Raw genomic sequence first — 21,024 nt, forward strand, 5'->3', positions numbered from 1 at the left:
TAATACACTGTCAGTATAAAAATGTCAATGTAACGTTACACAAAATGACCCCCCCCCAAATCACGCATAATCTCGCGCGAGTTTACGCGCCACTTCTCACCTCCCATTTCCGTTCTAAATTTTCACATTCCCGCCATCATCGGCTGCTCGTGGTACACGCAGATAACATCATCACAGCCGGCAAAACTCACACACTGGTGAAGCGCCACATAAGCGGATACATTCATCCTCCAGCACTTTCTTCGAGGAATTACCTTCCGGCAGGTAAACGAGATGTGGTTTGTGAACCGATTTTGCCCTCATTCTTTCTCAGAATGGTCAGTTAGCGGCGCCAAGCCTGTCACACGGCCTGGGCTGCTAATGCTAGTTAATTACCGTTAGCTGCGTGTGTGACTATTTCACAGCGGAGTGTGAGAATCATACAGCACGATACATAGTCGCTTTTGCGATTTACACGAGCGTTACTTTGTTTTTAGGCGGGAAGGCGAGTGCGCGCAGTCTCTAGGGAAGCTAGTCGAGCGCGTTCATTTAAAGCGCGCGATGTCTTCACCTGACGTGTTTGTTTACTTTTCTCTTCTCTCACCGGAGCAGTTCTAAACACGGAGCTGCACGCTCTCTGTGATCGGATGTTATAAAGGAGAGCTTTGGTCGTGGTTTTAATGCGTGACTTAGTTCACATTAAAACGAGTGAAGTTTGTCAGACTTAACGTTGCGCCTAAGGCTTTCAGGGCAGCACTTCTGTGATTTGACTGAATGATTTAGCTTTCTATCATGTGGGATATTTGCAAAGACGTGCATGTATTTAATATAATGCGTATTTTAAACTGGCGTCTATTTGTGTGCATTATAACTTGGTTAACTTAATGTTAATCGTCGCTGATAGTTTTATATGAACGGGACATCATTACAGAAGTGTTGTTAAATCTCACTTACGCGTTATAAGGATTCGATGTTTTGTTTGTGAGTCTTATTTATTTCCGACACGTGGGTTGCGTGTCTCCAAGCTGTTGGTTAACAGTTCATAGTTTTCTTATAAAACGTATATCAACATTGATGTGCATTGGCTGGTTTAAAACAGATGTGTAAAATGAAACACAACGGATCAAAATCGCGTGGTTTTGTTCAAAGAAGCACTTGTTAGGCTCCCGTTTTATGTGTAGATATCACTCTGATGTTCGCGGGCGCACGGCTGTAATTGACGTTTCTGCGTCTCAAGTTGTTTCACGTCTGACACCGTCTCTTCTTTTGTCAGGTCTTTTGTTGCAGATCTCTGTCCGCATCTGTTCCAGTGTCCAGAGCCGGGTTTCTCGTGTTTCTCGCACTCATGTCCGTCGCGGTGCCCAAGCTGACCAGCGGCGGCGCTGTCCGCATCCGCATCCGTTGTGGCGAGCTGGGGACCACCAAATGGAAAGAGGGGGTCTTTGAAATCCACGAGAAAGACAACAAAATAAACCTACTAGTCAAGTTCAGCAGTGGCGGGACTCCGAGGATGTTTCAGGTGGAGAATTCTCTTTTAAATTTACACCTGAAATATAATAGAATATAATCGTCAGGAAAAAATGTGCTGTTGTTTGTTGGTGTTGGTGCAGTGGCTGATATTTATATGGCCTAAAAGATTAAATCCTTGAAGTTTGTAATGTAAGTCAACGTGGTCTTTATAAGTGTATATCAGGTTACTTGCATAAAATGGTAAAGAATATCTGTCAATCTATAACTCTAACGTTAATGTCTGTAAGGTGATTTGGAAAAGAGTTTGATCGAAACTTTTTGGTTTTAATTGTTTGAAGCATAATGCAATATAATGCAATGAAGATGAAAATCTAACATTAAAATCCTGATGCATCATGTTTGATACTTGCATTTTAACAATTTATCTTTCAAAAAATTTCCATGGATAATCAAGTACACCTCAGTTTGAGTCTGAGTAAACGGTCATCTTGAAATATTACAACGTATTCTAACATATATTTATATAAAAAAGTTCAGTGAAGTTTTATAGTTGAAGGTGGATGTTTTACAACTATACTAAAAGGCTTTTTACTTGCCGAAGTATAAACTCTCATTAAGACAACAGAAGACGTAGTAAATTATGTACAGGCAAGATTGATCGTGTTGATCCTTAGAAATGTGTATGAAATACTGAAATATCTGTAAGGTTCTCCTTAGAGTTCTGCAGTGTCATTTTAAGACATGAGCATCTAATGTATTGTGTTGAGTGCTGTTTAGACTCGTTTTTGTTTATTTTGCTGCAGCTGAATCACAATGTTAAGCAGCTTGCCTGCTATCCAACGCATGGCCCAAACCGCGTGACTCTGACTCTGAAAGACTCCAGCGTTGTCATGATGGACAAACTGCCCTTGTTGGTTGCTAAAAAAATGAAGGAATACCTTGAAATGGTGAGGCTTGGAAAACCAGCAGGTATGTTTCATTTGACTTGTGTTTTGTAGTTTTCACATCACTGTGCATTCTTTTTTTTCAAGTCACTTTAACTTCAGTTTTTATTTCTTTAGTTTTAAAGACAAACCAGGGGAGCGCTAGTTTCGGGTTAGTTCTTGGGAATCGTGCAGCACAGAACGACTCTGGCCTCTCTCCATCAGAAAAACAGGTAGCACAGCATCACAAGCAATTAAATGCTTATGGATTATTTTCTAAATATTATATGGCTGATGTACTGTTTCTTTCAGAGTACTCCTAGACGTCCAAGTCTGGACAGCAGAGAGGACAGCACACCCCGAAAGCCTCTCGGGAGTCCCAGCCGGGTAACGTCCACACCTGGCCGCAATGGCCTCTCTGAGAACAGGTGTGCACATTTGCCCTGCCAATGACTTTAGATTTGGGTACAGTGTCTCTGGAAAGTGTGTGCACTTTTTGCTCAGTTGCTTGCTGACATGTTATCTCAGGTTTCGGTAATTTATTGACGTTAATTTAATAACGATTGCCCTGACCACAACTTAAAATTGATTTTGTCCTGTAGGAGTGAGAAGAGGAAGAGGCTGATGAACTCTGATGGAGATATGACCGAGGACTACCCCAAAGAGAACGACTCTTCTAGGTACACAAGATTTCATTTTACTGCAGATACATTTTGATACTCTGTTCAGAAGTTTGGGATCATTTAAGAATTTTTATTCCTTGTTTGAAAAATTCATTTCTCTTTAGAAAACATGCATTCATTATTTAACAGATGCAGTAAATCAATTAGTAAAAAAAAAAAAAGTTAAAATAAATGCTGTTCTTTGGAACCTTGTATTCATAAAAGACTTTAAATGAAATAATTTAAATATTTTGTTATTTCTGGTCCTTGAATCTGTTTGGCTGAGAGGTAATCCTAGCTATCTGTTGTTGTTTCTTATTTGTTTGCATACTTGTGCTGTCAAACTGTTGTATAAATGCAATATCACACTTGCCATCTGGCCCTATATCAGCAAGATTGTGATTTAGCTATTTGGTGTATAAAGTACATTTTAAAATATATTACATAGGGCTGGGCGATATATAAAAAAAAATGATATCTCAATATTGTCAATTTTTACGATATTCGATATATATCTCTATGTTTGCATTTGCATTTAAATAATACAAAATAAAACATTAAAAAACAAACAAAAAAACTATTTAGATTAAACCGCTAATTTAAGCAGTTAAAAATCTAGACCAAGAGATCACTTACTGCTTTTTATTAAATGAATACATGTAGGCCTATATGTAACTGAAGCAGTGCAAATTAAGTAACAGTTACAGAAAGTGCATTCTGTCAATTTTTTAGTGCATGCTATTCACAATTTAAACTATGCAACTGGGATAAGTATTTTAATTAAATTTTTTTTAACAAGTTTTTAAGCTAAGAACACAAGTCTGTCAACTGTCTGCAGTTTTAAGAGAAGCTCTGTGGCATGAAACTATGTTCCTACTGACACTAAAAACCCTCTTAGATGGGGAGCTAGTTGCTGAAGCACATAGCTATTTCTTATATATAAATATATATAAATGAATACCAAAGACGTTTGCATTCTCTCTGTCTATATTATGGAAACTGGTAAACATATCAGTGAAATTTCCCAATAGTAATTCCAAATGGCCATAGCCTATGTTTCTCTATTCAAACATCAGCGGTCGAGTAAGTGCATTTATTTTGCGATCACAAACGCAAACAATACAGTTGAGATCTCACGGCAGAACACAGACCGGCTGAACGACGCTTTCATTAAATCGCTCAATTCCAACTTGTTAGTGTTTTCAGTTTACCCTCGGCGGCTCTTCCGCAATGAGGAGTGAGCACGTGCGCATGGTTGCCAGATTGCTTAAAATAAGCAAACACCGGGCAGAAAATGTATCCTTGTAACAGTGGAGCTCTGATTCAGAGATTTAAACTCTTGTTATCTGGCAACCGCTATCATTAAAGCTCTCGTAGTAGAGGGGCGTAGAGCAGTCAGCAGTTACAGGTTCCTTTTTTGGACATTCGGCGCGTTCTTTTGGGAAAGTATGCTTTAATTTGAAATATTCGATATTCCCGATATATTCAACTTGTACATCGTCGTCAAAATTATTCCGATATTATCGCTAATATTCGATATATCGCCCAGCCCTAATATTACAGTAGAATGGTTATTTAAATTTTATGTGGTTATTTTTAAGCTTTGTAACCTTCGCAAACAATTTAAAAAAGAATCTTGCCAATCTCAGACTTTTGAGTTGAAATGTAAAGAAACATTCTGAAATTTTGCCTGTTTTTAGCAACAATAAGGCCCTCACAGATGCATCCAGAAAGTTTCTGCTCAGCTGCAAAGACAAACTCAAGCAGTCAGAGGAGAACAGAGCCACCGGTAAGTACCCCTTCCACTTTCATCTACTGTAGCTGCTTCTTTCTCGGCTTTATAATAATGCTTGCTGCTTGATTTCCTCAGCTCCACACACGCCTGCCCCGCTCCAGCCAACATCCTTTTATGGGAGCAGAACAGGAACTAAAGACTACTCTCAGACCCATTCCTTTTTGGACAGGTAGAGTCTCTGACCCAGTGTTGTTACTCGTTGTCTATAGTCTGTGCTTTCTAAAAAAAAAACTGGTGTTTCCTGCAAAATTCTGTGATGGTGCTGCTGAATTTACAATGCCACATGAATAAGAGTACACAGACATGCAGTTTGACTTGTGTAGTCCAGTTCACAAACCTAGGAGTATCTCAAACAGTTATTTATCAGTTTATTGAGTCCTTTGCTTTATTCATCAGAGCGTTTTTTTTTTCTTTACATGCACAGCAGCACAGGCCAGTGTCCCTCTGCTAAACGAAGCCTAATGTTACCCAATCACTCAACTCCCTTTAAAAAGGTGCGCCCTACTTTGGACTACGGAGGCTGGAACAAACCAAGACCATCCACGTTGGTTCAGCCGCAGCCTCCACTACAAGGGTGAGTGTCTCAAGCCCAGTAATATAGGGCTTTATGAATTTATTTTTCTTCCCCTAAATTCTGTTTTTCGCATCTATAATACAGTACAGACCAAAAGTTTGGACACACCTTCTCAAAGAGTTTTCTTTATTTTCATGACTATGAAAATTGTAGATTCACACTGAAGGCATCAAAACTATGAATTAACACATGTGGAATTATATATGGAATTATATACATAACAAAAAAGTGTAAAAAAAAATCTAGTTTCTTCAAAGTAGCCATCTTTTGCTTTGATTACTGCTTTGCACACTCTTGGCTTTCTCTTGATGAGCTTCAAGAGGTAGTCACCTGAAATGGTCTTCCAACAGTCTTGAAGGAGTTCCCCGAGAGATGCTTAGCACTTGTTGGCCCTTTTGCCTTCTGTCTGCGGTCCAGCTCACCCCTAAACCATCTGGATTGGGTTCAGGTCCGGTGACTGTGGAGGCCAGGTCATCTGGCGCAGCACCCCATCACTCTCCTTCTTGGTCAAATAGCCCTTGATGCTTTCAGTGTTCTGCAATTGCAGTGACTCTACAATTTTCATAGTCATGAAAATAAAGAAAACTCTTTAAATGAGAAGGTGTCCAGACTTTTGGTCTGTACTGTATATATATGTTTTTGTATGTATATGTGTGTATATATTCATATACATGCATACTTCCATGTATATGTGTGCGTAATATATTGTATCACAATTAGTCGTTTCTAATATTTTGCCATAGTGAATGGGGGGAAAACTGTTTTTCACTATTTTTCCTTGGCTTATCACATGCCTGTTACTCGACTGTCCATTAGATTCTCCAATCTTGGGAACACCTGTTACATGAACGCCATACTCCAGTCCCTTTTCAGCCTGCCCTCATTCTCAAATGACCTGTTAAAGCAGGGAATACCTTGGAAGAGGGTCCCCGTCAACGCCCTTCTGAGGTATGGTCATGCAGTTCTTTCCTTCTAAACCAGATTCTTTTTGGACCATTATAAACATGCATTAAAATCTTGAAATATTATGATCTACTCACAAGCCTGTTGATGTTTTGTTTCCATATGAAGGCGTTTTGCTCATCTGTTGGCTAAGAAAGACATTTCCCCTCCAGAAGTGAAGAAAGATCTTCTGCGGCGAGTGAAGAACGCTATTTCCTCAACAGCTGAGCGTTTCTCTGGTTACATGCAGAATGTAAGACGTGTGACATCTTTATTGCTAATGCAGATGCATCGACTTGAGGCCCGTTCACACCAATGATAACCATCCTGTTTTAATAATCACTATTCTGTACTATAACATTAACGACACAGAGGAGTGCTTTTGTTGGAATCACATTCAAAACAGTTTGTTTCAGCTGCTGAGCGACAAACACAGACAGCCAATCAGAATCTGATTACAAAGAGCTTGAGTGGTGGATGACAGAACTGGATAAAAAATTTTTTATTGCATGTTGGTATGGATGCTAATATAGTTATTGTCTTTACAGTTGTTGTTGTTGGTGTGAACGAGGCTCTGCTGTCATGTTATGTTCATGTGATGGAAGTGCCAATCAGCTGTTTGTGCCCAGGATGCTCATGAGTTCCTGAGCCAGTGTCTGGACCAGCTGAAGGAGGATGTGGAGAAGATCAACAAAAGCTGGAAGAACGAGCCCTCGGCCGGAGAGGAGCCACAGAGCGCTCGGTTAGCAGAGGAGGTGGACACCTCACGCATTTACACCTGCCCTGTTACAGTCAACATGGAGTTTGAAGTGCAGCACACCATAACATGTAAAAGGTGAGTTGGCAGAGTTTAATAAAGAAAAGAAAAGAGGTCATGTGTTGTCTTGTGATTTTTAATATGTTGTGTAATGACATTTTGGTTGACGTACTTCCTCTGGTGAACAGCTGTGAAGAGGTGGTGACTAAGCGTGAGCAGTTCAACGACCTGTCCATCGACCTGCCGCGCAGGAAAAAAACTCTGCCTCTCAGATCTATACAGGACTCGTTAGACCTCTTCTTCAGAGTAAGACACTGCATCACACCAGCTGTAGAATGTGAATGATCAAAACACTAAAGTCCTGGGGCCTGTACCATGAAGCTGGATTAGTTGGCTAGTTTCAGGTACCACGTAAGTGGCTTGGCTTTTAGCAGCATTCATTGCCATAGTAACTTGCACTCCACGGCTAACCTGCTCCAAATTAAAGGTCACTAATGCTAAAAAAATAAAAAGGTCTGGCTTTAATGATAATTACGGAGTCATTCTATGATTTCTATAATTATGATTCATATTATCATTATTTCTTTTACACCCAAGCAATTTTAGTTTAACAATTATAAATCATTTATTTTAAATAAATATGAATGTATACAGATCATGTAACATAAATAAGATGTAGTATCAATAGATTGCACTATTAAAAAAAAAAAAAAAAGTCTGACCTTACATGTTCGAGTCTCTATCACTGTATATTTTCAAATGTATAAACGAAGTTAAGTTTCACTTGTGACTGCACTGATAGAGCAAGATTATTTATTTTATTTGTCCTCCTTCATTTTTCATATGACGTTTAAATTTGTCATATTCTTCAATCTCTTAACTTTTAGCAAAACCTTTAGTTTTGAATCTCGCTGGGTCTCTCTCTCGCGAGTGAGCTCGTGATTGGCTGTTCGCCAGTGATGTCACACATTCATGTGCACGCGCTCCACAAATTCAGGATCAAAGCCTGAGTTGACAAAGAAAGTTGATGAACAGCATCATGGTACCAACAAAGCCGGATTGGAGCGGTTTGGTTTTATCAACTAATCCTGTAACTCTGAATTTGTTCAGCTACCATCATGGTACAGGCCCCTGTTTACACCAAGATTAATGTTTAAGATGAACGGATTAATTTGATAAACGGCTGTTAATGCATCTGGACAGACTAGCATTTTTTTTTTTTTTTTTGTACATGTAATTTATTTTCTATTGCACTGAAGAAAGTGTCAATAAGTTTCACTGTTTTGGTCACATGCCTAGAGTTGCTACTTTTACATGAAACATTGACACTAAAACGAAGTGACCCTGAATAGCAGAGGAAGATAGTTGTGTATGTAAGTCCCATCTACTGTCAGTGAATTTTCATTTTTCTTTCAGTCTTTATACTTTATTTTTTTGCAAAGTATTGGATTAGATTTTCATGCTGAATATTTGTGACTTGAAAGTACACTAGTTAGTCCAAACCTTTGATCGTCAAATGTACTGAATGTTTAATTTTTTTTTTTTTACCCCCTAACAAGATTGAGGAGATCGATTCATTTGGGTTTAATTTCACTACATTACTCAAGTGTTCATAACCTGTTGGCTTTGTGTTTGTAGATGGAGGAGATTGAGTATTCCTGTGAAAAATGCAGTGGAAAAGCAGCAACCGTCTCTCACAAATTTAGCAGGCTTCCCAGGTTCGACTGAACACACATACTTCAGGTTGTGTACATGAGTTAGTGATCAGTTGAAAACATTTGAATGACTCTTTCTCTGCAGGGTGCTGATTCTTCACCTCAAACGCTACAGCTACAACAGTCAGCTGTCTTTAAACAGCAAGCTGGGCCAACAAGTCCTTATCCCCAAATATCTCACGCTGCTCTCTCACTGCACTGACGCCACACGCCCCCCTCTCAGCCTCGGCTGGAACGCACAGACGGCCATGTAAGACTCGCTCTTGGTCTCACTCTCATTAAGGGTAACACCCTTCATACTCACTAATGTCTGATTTCATTTCAGCTCCAGGACGCTGAAGATGTCCCAGTCGGTCAACTCTTCCACACTACGGTGAGAGCAGCCCTCTGATGTGCATGCTAAGAGTGTTTAGTCTTAATTCATGCTCATGTGATATAAATCGGTGGTTTACAGGAAAGGTTCTCAAAAGCCAGAGAGTTCAGGAAGTGTGCTGTGTGATTCTGACAGTGAGGAGGAGCTCGTCAGAAAAGTTGGTCGCAAACATCATTCAGAAGACGACAGGACGGAAGAGGTGAGAAGAATAGCATTTTTTTAATGAATTGCTTAAAGCAGTCCACATGGCATCTATGAATCAAATCAAACACTCTACATTTGGTCACTTGATGCAGCCAGCTATAATCTACAAAGGTGTCACGTCACAAGCAGGGTTACTGTTGTAAACTCAAACATTATGGTTAATTGAAAAAAAAATGTAAATCTTAAATAAGCTTGAACTTCTCATTTAAGTTGAAGCACTAAAAGTTAAAGCACTGGAAGTAAAATAAAAACTATATAAAATGTAATATTTAAAATGAACAAAGTAACTTACTAAAAATGTAAATTTCAAATAAATTCAAATGTTTAAAAATTCTACATATTAATTAAAACTAATAGCTTATAAAATACTAAAATAACACTGACACAAGCAGTGAAGATTGTGTAAGGTGTTGAACATGCTAGAATTAATGACTTATTTATTCAACAAATTGTAGATCCTAAATTGTTTTAAATGGCAGAATTTTTACAAATGTATTGCCCAGCACACTCTCTCTCATATGTGTATATATATATATATTAGTGTTGTCAAAAGACCCGGTACTTCGGTACCAAGTCGGTACTAAAAAAATGTAAATGTGACGGTAGCAGGTTTCTTTAAGTACCGGTGGTACCGAGGTCCCGTTCAAACCCGGTTCAGCGCTATGATTTCCGCGAAGCAGAAAACGAGGACGGAATCTCAAAATGCAGTCATGAAAATGAAACTTACATTTTTATATGGACAGTCATGGAATTTGTCAAAGTTAGCATAAATTAATCAAATCATATCTCCATATGGACCAGTATCTGTAAATGTTAAGCCGCAAAAGTTGTTTGAAATATGAATCCATGTTCTGCGCGTCTCTGTGTGATTTAATGAATGGCAGATGTGCGGGTTTGTTTACTACATAGACTGAAGCACATGACGCTTGCATTAATTTCAGCATCTGAGCTTCAGAGTTCTCTCTCCATCAAGCGATCTGAACTTTTCAGTTCATCTCAATGGACGCACAGCGCACCTGTATTTGATGCTCTGTAAGACAACGTGATTTAATATTCATGAACCCAGCAGCTCATCAATTCATAGTGCATTGTATATACATTAGTATGATAGTAGAATTAGGAGTAGTATTATCTTTTAATAATAATTAATGATCTATTAATATTTTTTTTTTTTACAGAAACCCTCAATGACCAAAAATATCTTAAGCATCACCACCAGTCTTAAGTTCAGTTAAAATGACAAATATGCATTCATTAGGCCTAAAAGTTCATTTTTACATAAAGGCATTGTGCTAGAAATATTACTATTATTTAGTAAAATGTATGTGATACTGCTACTACTGTTGAAAATTTATAAAACTTTATTTTTTAAAGAAATAAATCACAATATTTCTTCCATGTTTTAATTTTAATAGAAAATCCCCTTTATTTACCAAAAATAAAATGTTTAAATTTCATAAATTAAAAGACAAATTAAATTTGGGTGAAACTTGTTTACTATTTTTCATAATTATATAACTTGTAGAAAAACTTTAAACACAATTGTAAATAAGTATAAAGAATGGCATTGGTTTTATTTTTAGTGCTAAAAAGTAATTTTTTTTAATTAGCATATTTTTGTTTTGCTTTGGTACCGAAATTGGTACCGAGAACCGTGGATTTTCACTGGTATCGGTACCGAATACTGAAATTTTGGTACCGTGACAACACTTACCACTTAACACTTATTTAGTACATGTTCAGTAAATCAACGTACTTTCCAGAAGGCCAAAAATTCACAAAAAAAACTTTTTTTTTTACATTTTGATTGGTCTTAAGAAGTATTCTAATTTGTTGAGAGAGTGAATTGGTGGGTTTTTGTTAAATGTGAGCCAAAATCATCACAATGAAAAGAACCAAAGACTTAAACTACTTCAGTTTGTGAGCACTGAATTTATTTAATACACAATTTGAGTTGAATTACAGAAATGAACTTTTCCACAACATTCTAATTTGAGATGCACCTGTATATTTGTGTGAGAGAGAGCGAGAGATATATCGATCTGTGTGTATTTATTTCTTTATATATATATATATATATATATATATATAATGTGTGTATGTGTGTCAACACATTATGCAAACCAACTTTTATACTGGATGGGATTAATCATTTTTCAGCACTTACAAATCACGCACGCACACACACACACACATATATATGCCAATGCCAAAACTATATATTATCAGCAGTCATTCTACCAGTATTGTTTCACATGACCCTTCAGAAGTCTTTTTTAATATACAGAGTTAGTGGTCAAGAAGTTTGTTGTGCAGTTTTGAATGGGGAGTGTATGTTTTGAAATATTTGACAGTGCATGTGACCAGCTTGCTTTGTGTGTTCAGGTGCAGCACAATGCTCAGGTGGAGCACTCGGAGTTTAATGCCATCAATGATGATGAGATGCTAGCAGCTGTGCTGGAGATGAGTCGTCACGACACGAGTCTGTCCGCTTGCCCTGACGACGAGCCGACCAGCAGCCCAGACACAGGGTTTGGAGATGCAGACGGCCAGGACCTGACTCCTCATTTGGACCTTCTGGATGGAGAGAAACAGCCTGCAGGTAAACTAGAGTTTCGACTAGATTGCATGCTTGTACTCCCAGCCTACAGCGTCTGAAGTTGTGTGTGTTTATTGTTTGGTTTGTGTCTAGATGCTCTGGAGTCTCTAGATCTGACCATGGATGAGAACAAGGAGAACCAGACGCCTGAAGGAGTGCAGGGAGAGCTGGACTGGGTGCAGCAGTACAGTTTAGACCAGGAGCGAGAGGAACAGGAGCTGCAGCAGGCCCTCGCACAGAGCCTGCAGGAACATGTAAGGACCACGATACACATCCACTGCTACATTCAGTTTAAAGAAATTGTTTTATAAGTTTAACAAGATTGTTATCATAATTCTTGTGTTGTGGATTTTCGATTTTACAATTCTTGATCTTGTGAAATATTTAACCGAATGTAATTTTGTCACTCTGAATTCTCCCTCAAATTGCATCTGTGCCTTTATTTGTTGATGAAGCACCGCCAAAATTAGAGGTCAGCCAGTTTGAGTTTTCATTTTTGGGTGAATCTCATTGAACCGGTCAAGAACATATCCAGGTCATATCATGCAAAATTAAAAGAACAATTTTGATGTTTTGAATGATTTTTTTTTTTTTATAAAGAACAGTTTTAAAATCTTAATAAACCTATTTGTTAAAGGGGGCGGGGGTACTTGTATTAAAATTATGGGAGTGACCTTTGCGAATAATTGGAATTTCAAAATATCTTAAGTAAAACAAAATATGTTCTTGGATGCATTGTGGTTATGAGACCTATAAGAGGGTCTGTTTTACTGTGCAAAATCTTAACAGGCTTTATTCGGTTTAAGTCATTCATTTATTTTTATATTCATTTCGTTCATTTATATTACACCTTTGGCGCAGTGGATAAGACACATGCCTTTGGTGTGAGAGACCCGGGTTCGACTCCACTGTGAGACACCAATGTGTCCCTGAGCAAGACACTTAACCCCTAGTTGCTCCAGAGGCGTGCGACCTCTGACATATATAGCAATTGTAAGTCGCTTTGGATAAAAGCGTCAGCTAAATGTGTAAATGTAATTTTTTTTTTTCATATTATTGCCATATTACTATAATCACCATATTGGTCTTTTAACACAATCTTCTCAGCAGCTGAACTTTTCCAGTGTTCATCCTTGACGTCAGCACAGCTTTAACTGATGATGATAATGATTGTTGTACAGTGAATATTGTCTGTGTTAATTGCACAGGAGGCGAGAGAGATGAGGGAAGATGACGATCTGAAGAGAGCCACTGAGCTCAGCCTGCAAGGTCAGTTTGGCACACCCAGAACATGTTCTGTGTCACATTATCTTGGTTAATGTGAATGTTTGTGGTGTTGTAGAGTTTAATAACTCTTTGCCGGAGCTGCTGTGCTCCGATGACGACTCTGGGAACGAGGATGGTCTGGATATGGAGTACAGTGAGGCTGAAGCTGAAGAGCTCAAGAAGAACGCAGAGGTGAGTCTGAGACCCTCGGTGCACTTTGAGAAGTGTCAGCTTTCAGGGCTTAGTTTAATGATGGTGTAATGATTTGTTGTTTAGACTGGAGAGCTCCCGAACTCTTTCAGACTCCTCAGTGTGGTCAGTCACATCGGCAGCAGCTCATCATCAGGTACTGGTGTCTTTAGCTCATGTTGTTATTGCACTGCAGACCAAGAACAGCTTCATCAGGTGCTCTTTGTCTCTTTCCTCCTGTAGGGCATTACATTAGTGATGTTTATGACATGAAAAAACAGTCCTGGCTCACATACAATGATCTGGACGTCTCCCGCACACAGGAGGCCACTGTTCAGAGAGATCGTGACCGGAGCGGATACATCTTTTTTTACATGCACAAGTAAGTCTTCTCTTTTGTAATACATGCTGAGCAGTGTTACTGTGCCTGCTAATCCAGGAAATATTTATTTTTGTCAGACTTTCTCTTGTATGGATAAATTACAAGAAACCCATGCATATTAGTAGGGATGAAAAGAAAAAAACAAGATATCGATTGATCGATATTCAATTTTACGAAATGGTATCAATTCTTCAATCACTTAAATCATGGGAAGATGTAACAGTTTATAACAACTCTGCAGAGGAGCATGTTCCTAAATATATGCACCGCAACAATTTTTACTGTTCTGCAGTGTTTAGTTTTTAGTTAAGTTACTATTATTATGACAGCCACCATTTAAATGTTTTTCAAATAAACACACTGGAGTAGAAATCTAGTTATTACTATTTATGTAGAACTGTAATTATGTAATTTTGAAGTTTAGTTTTATAAGTTTAATATTAAGGTTTGGTTGATTTGAACTTTTTTAACGTTAGTGAGTGATGTTGTTGTTGTTTGAGCATAAACAATATCTGCAAAGTTGCAGCGCTTGAAGTTCAGTGCAAACTGAGAAATCGTGTCTTAAAATTCTTGCAGTTTAATGCCTACAAAAACAGCTGGTAGGGACTACAAGTTACTTTCCGGGTTTGTGACATCACAAACCAGATAAAACACACCCTCGGGAAAAGGCAGTAAAGGGGACGAGGCCATTGTTGTGCTGCTTTAGAGAAGAGGAAGAGAAAACTAGAGGTGCACTTAAATGTTAATATATGAATAGCGATTCTGTCTTTTTATAATGATTCAACTGGAGCACATGCCGCTGAAGAGAGGGGCGGGACGCTTAGATGTGGTTTAGCCAATCTCAACACACTGGGCTAGCTAACCAATCAGAGCCCCTTGCCCATTTCTGAGGGCGGGGCTTCATAAAAACAGGAAATGATCAGCTCGTTTCTCAGAGAAAGGACAGATTGTGGAATAAAGGTAATTTATGTAGGATTGTTTTACTTTTTTTTTTTTATGAAACATTAACATGGTAGAATGCACCACACAAAAACAATCAAGCCTGCAAAAAAAGTGAACCACCCCTTTGAAAACTGCAAATCAGTTAATTTTTAACCTTTAATATTGTAGGAATGTAGTACCAACTGACTCGTGTATATTTTACAGCATTAGTTTTTTTTTCCTTCCTTGAAGAAATTTGTCATGTACTGTACCTGAAATATGTATTCAAACTCTAAACTGAATTTGAATTAATTGGCAAGCTTGTGAATCAAAACCCAGCCCTGCTCATGAGTGAATGAGCACCAGTGATTGTGAGGATGGTGGTGTTGTAATCTGACGATGTGTTTGTGTTCAGAGATGTGTTTGAGGAGCTGTCTGAGCTGGAGAAGGCAGGAGGGAACAGTGAAGCCGCTCGCACCGTGCTGCAGCCGCTGTAAACACTGGCACGCTTTTAACATCCCTTCAGGGTGGATCCTCCTGCTGATGAGCAGCTGAACTGAGCCAGGGGTAAACACGACGCCCTTCATCAGTACTACTGAAGACCATCCACACACACACACCTTGGGCACTTTTCCTTTTCTATCTTTCTTTCCCTTTTCCTCCTGTAAAATACTGTTCCCGTTTCAGATGTAGACTTGCAGTTAGATGGGTAAATGTTCTAGAAACTCATAGATACAAAATGTTTATGGGGAAAATTGTTCTATTTCTATATAAATATAGAAAGCATTTTGAGTTTCTCAGAAGGTGTAACTTCAACCTCGAGGAAGTTGCTCTTTTGTTTTTTGTTTTATTTTGTTTAAATATTTTGTTGGCCTTTATTAAAGAAAAGACCCTCTGATAAACTTTTGCATTAAGAAATATCGATAGCTTGTTCTCTATAATTGTTTTTTTTTCTTTCACATCTGGAAATTTTAATTTCTTTTCTGATCCATTGCATATACAAATGTATTCTTGTATATGTTTGGGTGGAATATGGGGTGTCTGTCTCGTTTGATATGCAGCTGAAAATGTGGTGCAATATTTGCTTTGCCAGGTGGCTTTTATATGATCTATAGTGATGAAGAGAGACTTGGAATAGTATTGATTTATATTCAAGGCTTTACTGATGACTGTTGGTTGTTTTATTCTTCTTTTATAAACGTAAATCTAACAAGCTCAGTGGTATTGATGTAGCTTGTCCTTTTTTAAAAGATCTAACTTCAAGAATCTTTATGCCTCTCCTCACCTACAGACCTAATAAAATAATTTTCTTTCCCTGTAGAGCTTTACAGTGTGAAGTTGCACAGCCATTGTGTAGAATATCGGTCTTCAGAAAGACCTCAAATGAAAACGTTCACACACCTTTACTGAATATATGGGAGTGAAGTCAGCTGATATTATTTATTTTAGGATCTTGTTCTTTGTCTGATTTGTTCTGTACTGTCCTTCTCATCTTCATGTCTTCGGTAACCACTTTATTCATGTTTTGTGTTCTGATCATCTGAAGAGGTTTGTGGGAGAGTGGGTCTTGTATGTATGGTGTTCTCTGAAACAGTGGTATAAGCTCTACTTAATTGCTTAGTATTCAGTCTTTGACTTCCTTGAACACATTTTAAATAAAATTTATTTAGAAAAAAAGCTGTTTCATTTGCAAGAGTTTTCTTTCAAGAAATTCAAGAATATTATATATAATATAGGCAAAAATTGACAGTCTCAGAAAGAGAGAGCGCGAGAGAAAAAGTATTTTAGAGAGGTTTCTCTCACCATGACTTAATTTATCAATGTAAACAATTACAGTCCAATGCTAAATTAAAAACCTCTTTTAAAAAAAAAATGGTTCAAGATGCAAACATACTACTGTTTACTCTCTATACTGTTAATTGGTGTTATTCACTTGAATTCATAAAATGAAACCTTAACTGAATATATCACCAACTCTGATGTTGAATATCAGAAAAGTTGAGAATCGCTGCTTTAGTTCTGATTTCATTTTGTTCCCATAAGCGCTATATATATATATATATATATATATATATATATAATTGTATTTTTTTTATTTATAAATAAATTAAATATAAATAAATGCAGCCTTGGTGAGCAGAAGAGACTTTCAATATATATATATATATATATATATATATTGAACTATAGAGCATTTAATTAAAATCATTACAAACAAAATTAAATGTTAAAAATGTACTTTCTCGAAACCTAATATTTGTTACCTATTTTTATACTTACTAAAGTAGTCCGTAGCTTTTTTTGTGAGTGACGCAGAAAAGACTTTAAATCGTGATATGGCTTTTTTTTTTTTTTTTTTTTTTAAGAAGGTAGTTGTCTATGTAGACGGACTGGGGCTGAGGACAGCATTTAAGTGTGTCTTTCGGGACAGGACCTGTGTGTCTTCCTCCTGATGGCCCACGTCTCTCTCATTGTTTCCATCTTTCACGCTGTCAGGTTTCTGGTAGCTGTAGTTTTATCTGAGCAGCAGAGGGTCCATTTAAGCCCTGGTTCAGCTGATTTACAGCGTTTGTAAAGGGTTTAAATGCACACATATACACACACGTAAGTGAGCTGTGACCACCTGCACAATACCACAAAAAGTAATTTTAACAAACCTTTATGAAATTCCTGCCAGGCTACAGATATAAATTTGAAGACACTACACACATCTCTCACTGCAAGTGCTTCATGAAGATCGTGGGATGTCTCTTTACACTGCTGCATTACATACTCTACACCCAAGAAGATATCACATAATTTATACTCGTCTCTTTGGAGGACTTAGGGGATTTTGCCAGACCTCTGATCCTTGGAGGATGGCACACTTCAGCCTTTATTTTCCTTTAATTGGTCAGACATATACTTCAACTGTCACCGCAAAGAGACATGCTGTGGTCACCTATCAGTGTTTATAATCAACACATTTCAGGCCACGTACTTCCTCCTGACAATGTATGAAAAATATAGTGCGTATATGCAAAAAAATAATAATAATAGTAATCAGGCGTGGCAGCAGCTGCGCCTCAAAGTAAGGGAAGGACCGCACATCTGTGGAACTTGAAACCCACACAACCTCCTTTTTCTGCGCTTTACAAGGTCACTAGGAATATATAACCGTATTTACTTTAATGCCTGTGGGGAAAAATATCTATATTTATTAAAGAAACTTCTGTGAACATATAACAAGATCATTTCGACATGGTCGCCACTTCACCCTGTCTGTCCAAAGCCATATCTCTCTGGCTGTTTCTGTACATTGATTTGGAAACTGAAAGTGCGCATGCGCCAATCGTTGATCAGTACATGTGAACAGGAAGTTGGAAAATAATGTCAAAATAAAGGTTCTGTCATTGTATCAAAAACGTCGAATAGTTCAGATCTTTTCAATAGCAATGTAACGTTTGTATATACATTTGTACGATATGTATACCCGTTTCGTATAATTTCGTATTTATTTCGAAAGCGCAGTGACGTTAACTTGTCACAGGAAGTAACGTCAGAAACTGAACTTCCAGGATTAGTTGCGCGTTCACGTTGGAGGTCATTTTGCTGTAAAAAAGGGTAAATATTCTGCTATTTAACACACTTGCAAAAGATTTACACTGCTTTTCGTGTAAGTTTACTTTAGTTTAAACTAGAGGCAGGACTTATTTTGTACTGAAAACAGTCTGTGCTTACGGCGTAGTTGTCACAAGCTGGTTCGCTTGTGTTGTTTCTGTTTGTATCTTCAACACGACTGAAGAGCTAATTAGTGAAATTTAAGTTCAAATAACTGATCCGTTGCAGTCTCCAAATATGCATTTTATTTCTGCAAATGTTGCATGAATAATGATATGATGTCTTCAACAGCAGTCATGGGTGGGGATCACGGACATGGCAAACTGTCCATGCCAGACTACAGAGTGTGGAAATGGGAAGGAACGCCGCTGGAAGCCACCCAGCAGAGACTCGCTCGAAGAGGACTCAGGGACCCCTGGGCTCGGTAACATCACAGAGTTTCAGATATTTGCTCCTGAATTGTTTTCTGGAGTCCTCTATAACATGCACCATGACATTATTATCTGAATATGTAGTGTGCATTTAAATTCTGGCCCACCCCATTGCATTGCGATTACAATTATATAAGTGATTTAAAAATTACATTTATGCATTTGGCAGACCCTTTTATCCAAAGCGACTTACAGTGCATTCAGGCTATCAATTTTTACATATCATGTGTTCCCTGGGAATCGAACCCCCAACCTTACGCTTTATAGCGCAGTGCTATAGTTCACCTAAAAATGTACATTTGCTAAAAAAAAAAAAGAAAAATTCATGCCCAATCCATAATATAGATTAGTTTGTTTCTTCATCAGAGCAGATTTGTAGAAATGTAGCATTACATCACTTGCTCATCAGTGGATGCTCTGCAGTGAATGGGTGCCATCAGAATGACAGTCCAAATAGCTGATAAAAACATCACAATAACCCACACGACTCCAGTCCCTCAATTAACATCTTCTGATGTGGAAAGGTGTGTGTTTATAAGAAACAAATCCATCAAGAGGTTTTAAATGTAAAAGCATCACCCCTAGCCTGGAGTGGTGTGGATTATTGTGATTTTTTTATCAGTTTGGACTCTCATTCTAACGGCACCCATTCATTGCAGAGCATCCACTGGTGAGCAAGTGATGTAATGCTGTTTCTACAAATCTGTTCCTATGTAGAACAACAGTCTACAACATCTTTGATGACCTGAGGGGCAATACATTTTCAGCTAATTTCATTTATATTGGGTGAACTATCGCTTTAAATTGAACAGGAATTCTCTTAAAGTGACTTGTAGGCCATTGTTTCAGTGCATTCAGACTTGCATTATCGTCAAACAGTCAAATGTGTTATAAAAAGTTTATTAAAATGTTAAATATTTAAAAATGTTCTGTACATCTGACATCAGCAGTGGTTTATTTTTATTTATTTATTTTTTTAATTGTTTCTGCAGGAACGAGGCGTGGAGATATACGGGCAGCTTTGGCGTCCCAGTTACCTTCCGAGACGTTCTCCTCCGCGGTTTTAAGACAGGATTCGCAGCGTTTGCAGTGGCACTGGCAGTGGAGTATGCTTTCTTTCCTCCAAAGAAGTCAGAGCACTAATAGCTTGGCTAAAGCTCAGAAGAGCCAGGCGCTGCTGGACTCTGTGTTTGCTGCAGGTTTTAAGCCTGTTTTTGTCTGTCCATGAAGACGTTAACCCATGAGAGGTTTCCTAATACCTGTGTTCATTCATCGTTATGTTTCCTTTCACCATTCTGTAAAATAAATATAAATTAACTGAATTGGGTTGGGAATGTTTGTTGTATGGTTATTGCCTATTATAGCCAAACCTTTAGAGCTTAAACTTGAAATTATTATCATAAAATGTTATTCTTTAAATAAGTACAAGTACCAGTGATTTGCATATTCGTTTCCTGAATGAGGTACATTTCCTGGATATGATGAGGTTAACATGAATGCAAATCTAAGATCATATTCTGACTATGACCTTAATATTCTTTATATAATGTACTGTTGTGTGCTTAAAGAGTATGCCTGTGTCTTTTTGCTTTGTTGTGCATACTTCTCTTGGTCAAACAAGATTTTCACTATAGAACAAATGCTAGAACCAGCCTTTTACACGCTACTTGCTTCTTTTACAAGCTTCTTGTAATGTGAGGCCCATTTCCAAACTCTGTGGTGAGTTCATTCAAATACGGACAGTACGAGGAAATGCCCTACCAGTGAAAAGTCTGGGCAAACCTCTCATTGTCTCTCTATATTTGTTCATTTTGTCCCCTCACAATTTCCATTATTACTTAATTTATCAAAACTAGAAATAGCACAAATGGAGGTATGGGAATTATGCAGTGACCTTCAAAGTCACTTCAGATTCACACAGTTAATCATCACTACAATGTAGAAAAAAAATAATAAAAAATGTTGTGAAAAGTTACAAATTCTAGCCAAAAAGACTCAGATTTTTCCGAACCTTTTCTGAATTGTAACGACCACAAGCATTTTTTTTAAATCCTTCATTCAGACAATTGCGTTTGACTAGTTGTAAAAAGAAAAAAAAAAAAGATAAAAAAACAGAGCATTTTGATTGATCTAACATGGGTTTTTATGTAATTACAGGTAACTTGAGTTGTTTAGTATTTGTGACTCAAACTGAAAAAATGTGCCAAATATATATTTAGGCAGGTGTGCCTAACATTTGACT

The 21,024-nt window shown here is 37.8% G+C and overlaps 2 protein-coding genes across 3 annotated transcripts; both read left to right on the forward strand.

The window, feature by feature from the left end:
• The first annotated feature begins 109 nt into the window (after positions 1 to 109).
• LOC132152684 (ubiquitin carboxyl-terminal hydrolase 37) lies at positions 110 to 16,071 on the forward strand. 2 transcript variants are annotated; one of them, XM_059561491.1, is made up of 24 exons: positions 110 to 264; positions 1,253 to 1,498; positions 2,253 to 2,418; positions 2,511 to 2,605; positions 2,685 to 2,800; positions 2,975 to 3,052; positions 4,735 to 4,823; positions 4,905 to 4,998; positions 5,254 to 5,403; positions 6,220 to 6,351; positions 6,475 to 6,598; positions 6,975 to 7,180; positions 7,291 to 7,408; positions 8,741 to 8,820; positions 8,903 to 9,067; positions 9,143 to 9,190; positions 9,272 to 9,389; positions 11,780 to 11,996; positions 12,087 to 12,247; positions 13,202 to 13,262; positions 13,336 to 13,451; positions 13,536 to 13,605; positions 13,692 to 13,830; positions 15,167 to 16,071. In XM_059561491.1, exons 2-24 carry the CDS (start codon positions 1,325 to 1,327, stop codon positions 15,246 to 15,248), a joined length of 2,799 nt encoding a protein of 932 aa, XP_059417474.1. In that variant the 5' UTR covers positions 110 to 264; positions 1,253 to 1,324; the 3' UTR covers positions 15,249 to 16,071. The 2 variants fall into 2 exon arrangements, with proteins under 2 accessions (XP_059417474.1, XP_059417475.1); XM_059561492.1 differs by having other exon boundaries at positions 5,257 to 5,403.
• A 2,123-nt stretch (positions 16,072 to 18,194) lies between these two features.
• Positions 18,195 to 20,104, forward strand: ndufb3 (NADH:ubiquinone oxidoreductase subunit B3). Its single transcript, XM_059561496.1, has 3 exons — positions 18,195 to 18,354; positions 18,643 to 18,775; positions 19,775 to 20,104. Exons 2-3 carry the CDS (start codon positions 18,648 to 18,650, stop codon positions 19,923 to 19,925), a joined length of 279 nt encoding a protein of 92 aa, XP_059417479.1. The 5' UTR covers positions 18,195 to 18,354; positions 18,643 to 18,647; the 3' UTR covers positions 19,926 to 20,104.
• Positions 20,105 to 21,024: the final 920 nt, after the last annotated feature.

Source organism: Carassius carassius, chromosome 11, assembly GCF_963082965.1.
Source record: "Carassius carassius chromosome 11, fCarCar2.1, whole genome shotgun sequence".
Lineage (NCBI taxonomy): Eukaryota > Metazoa > Chordata > Actinopteri > Cypriniformes > Cyprinidae > Carassius > Carassius carassius.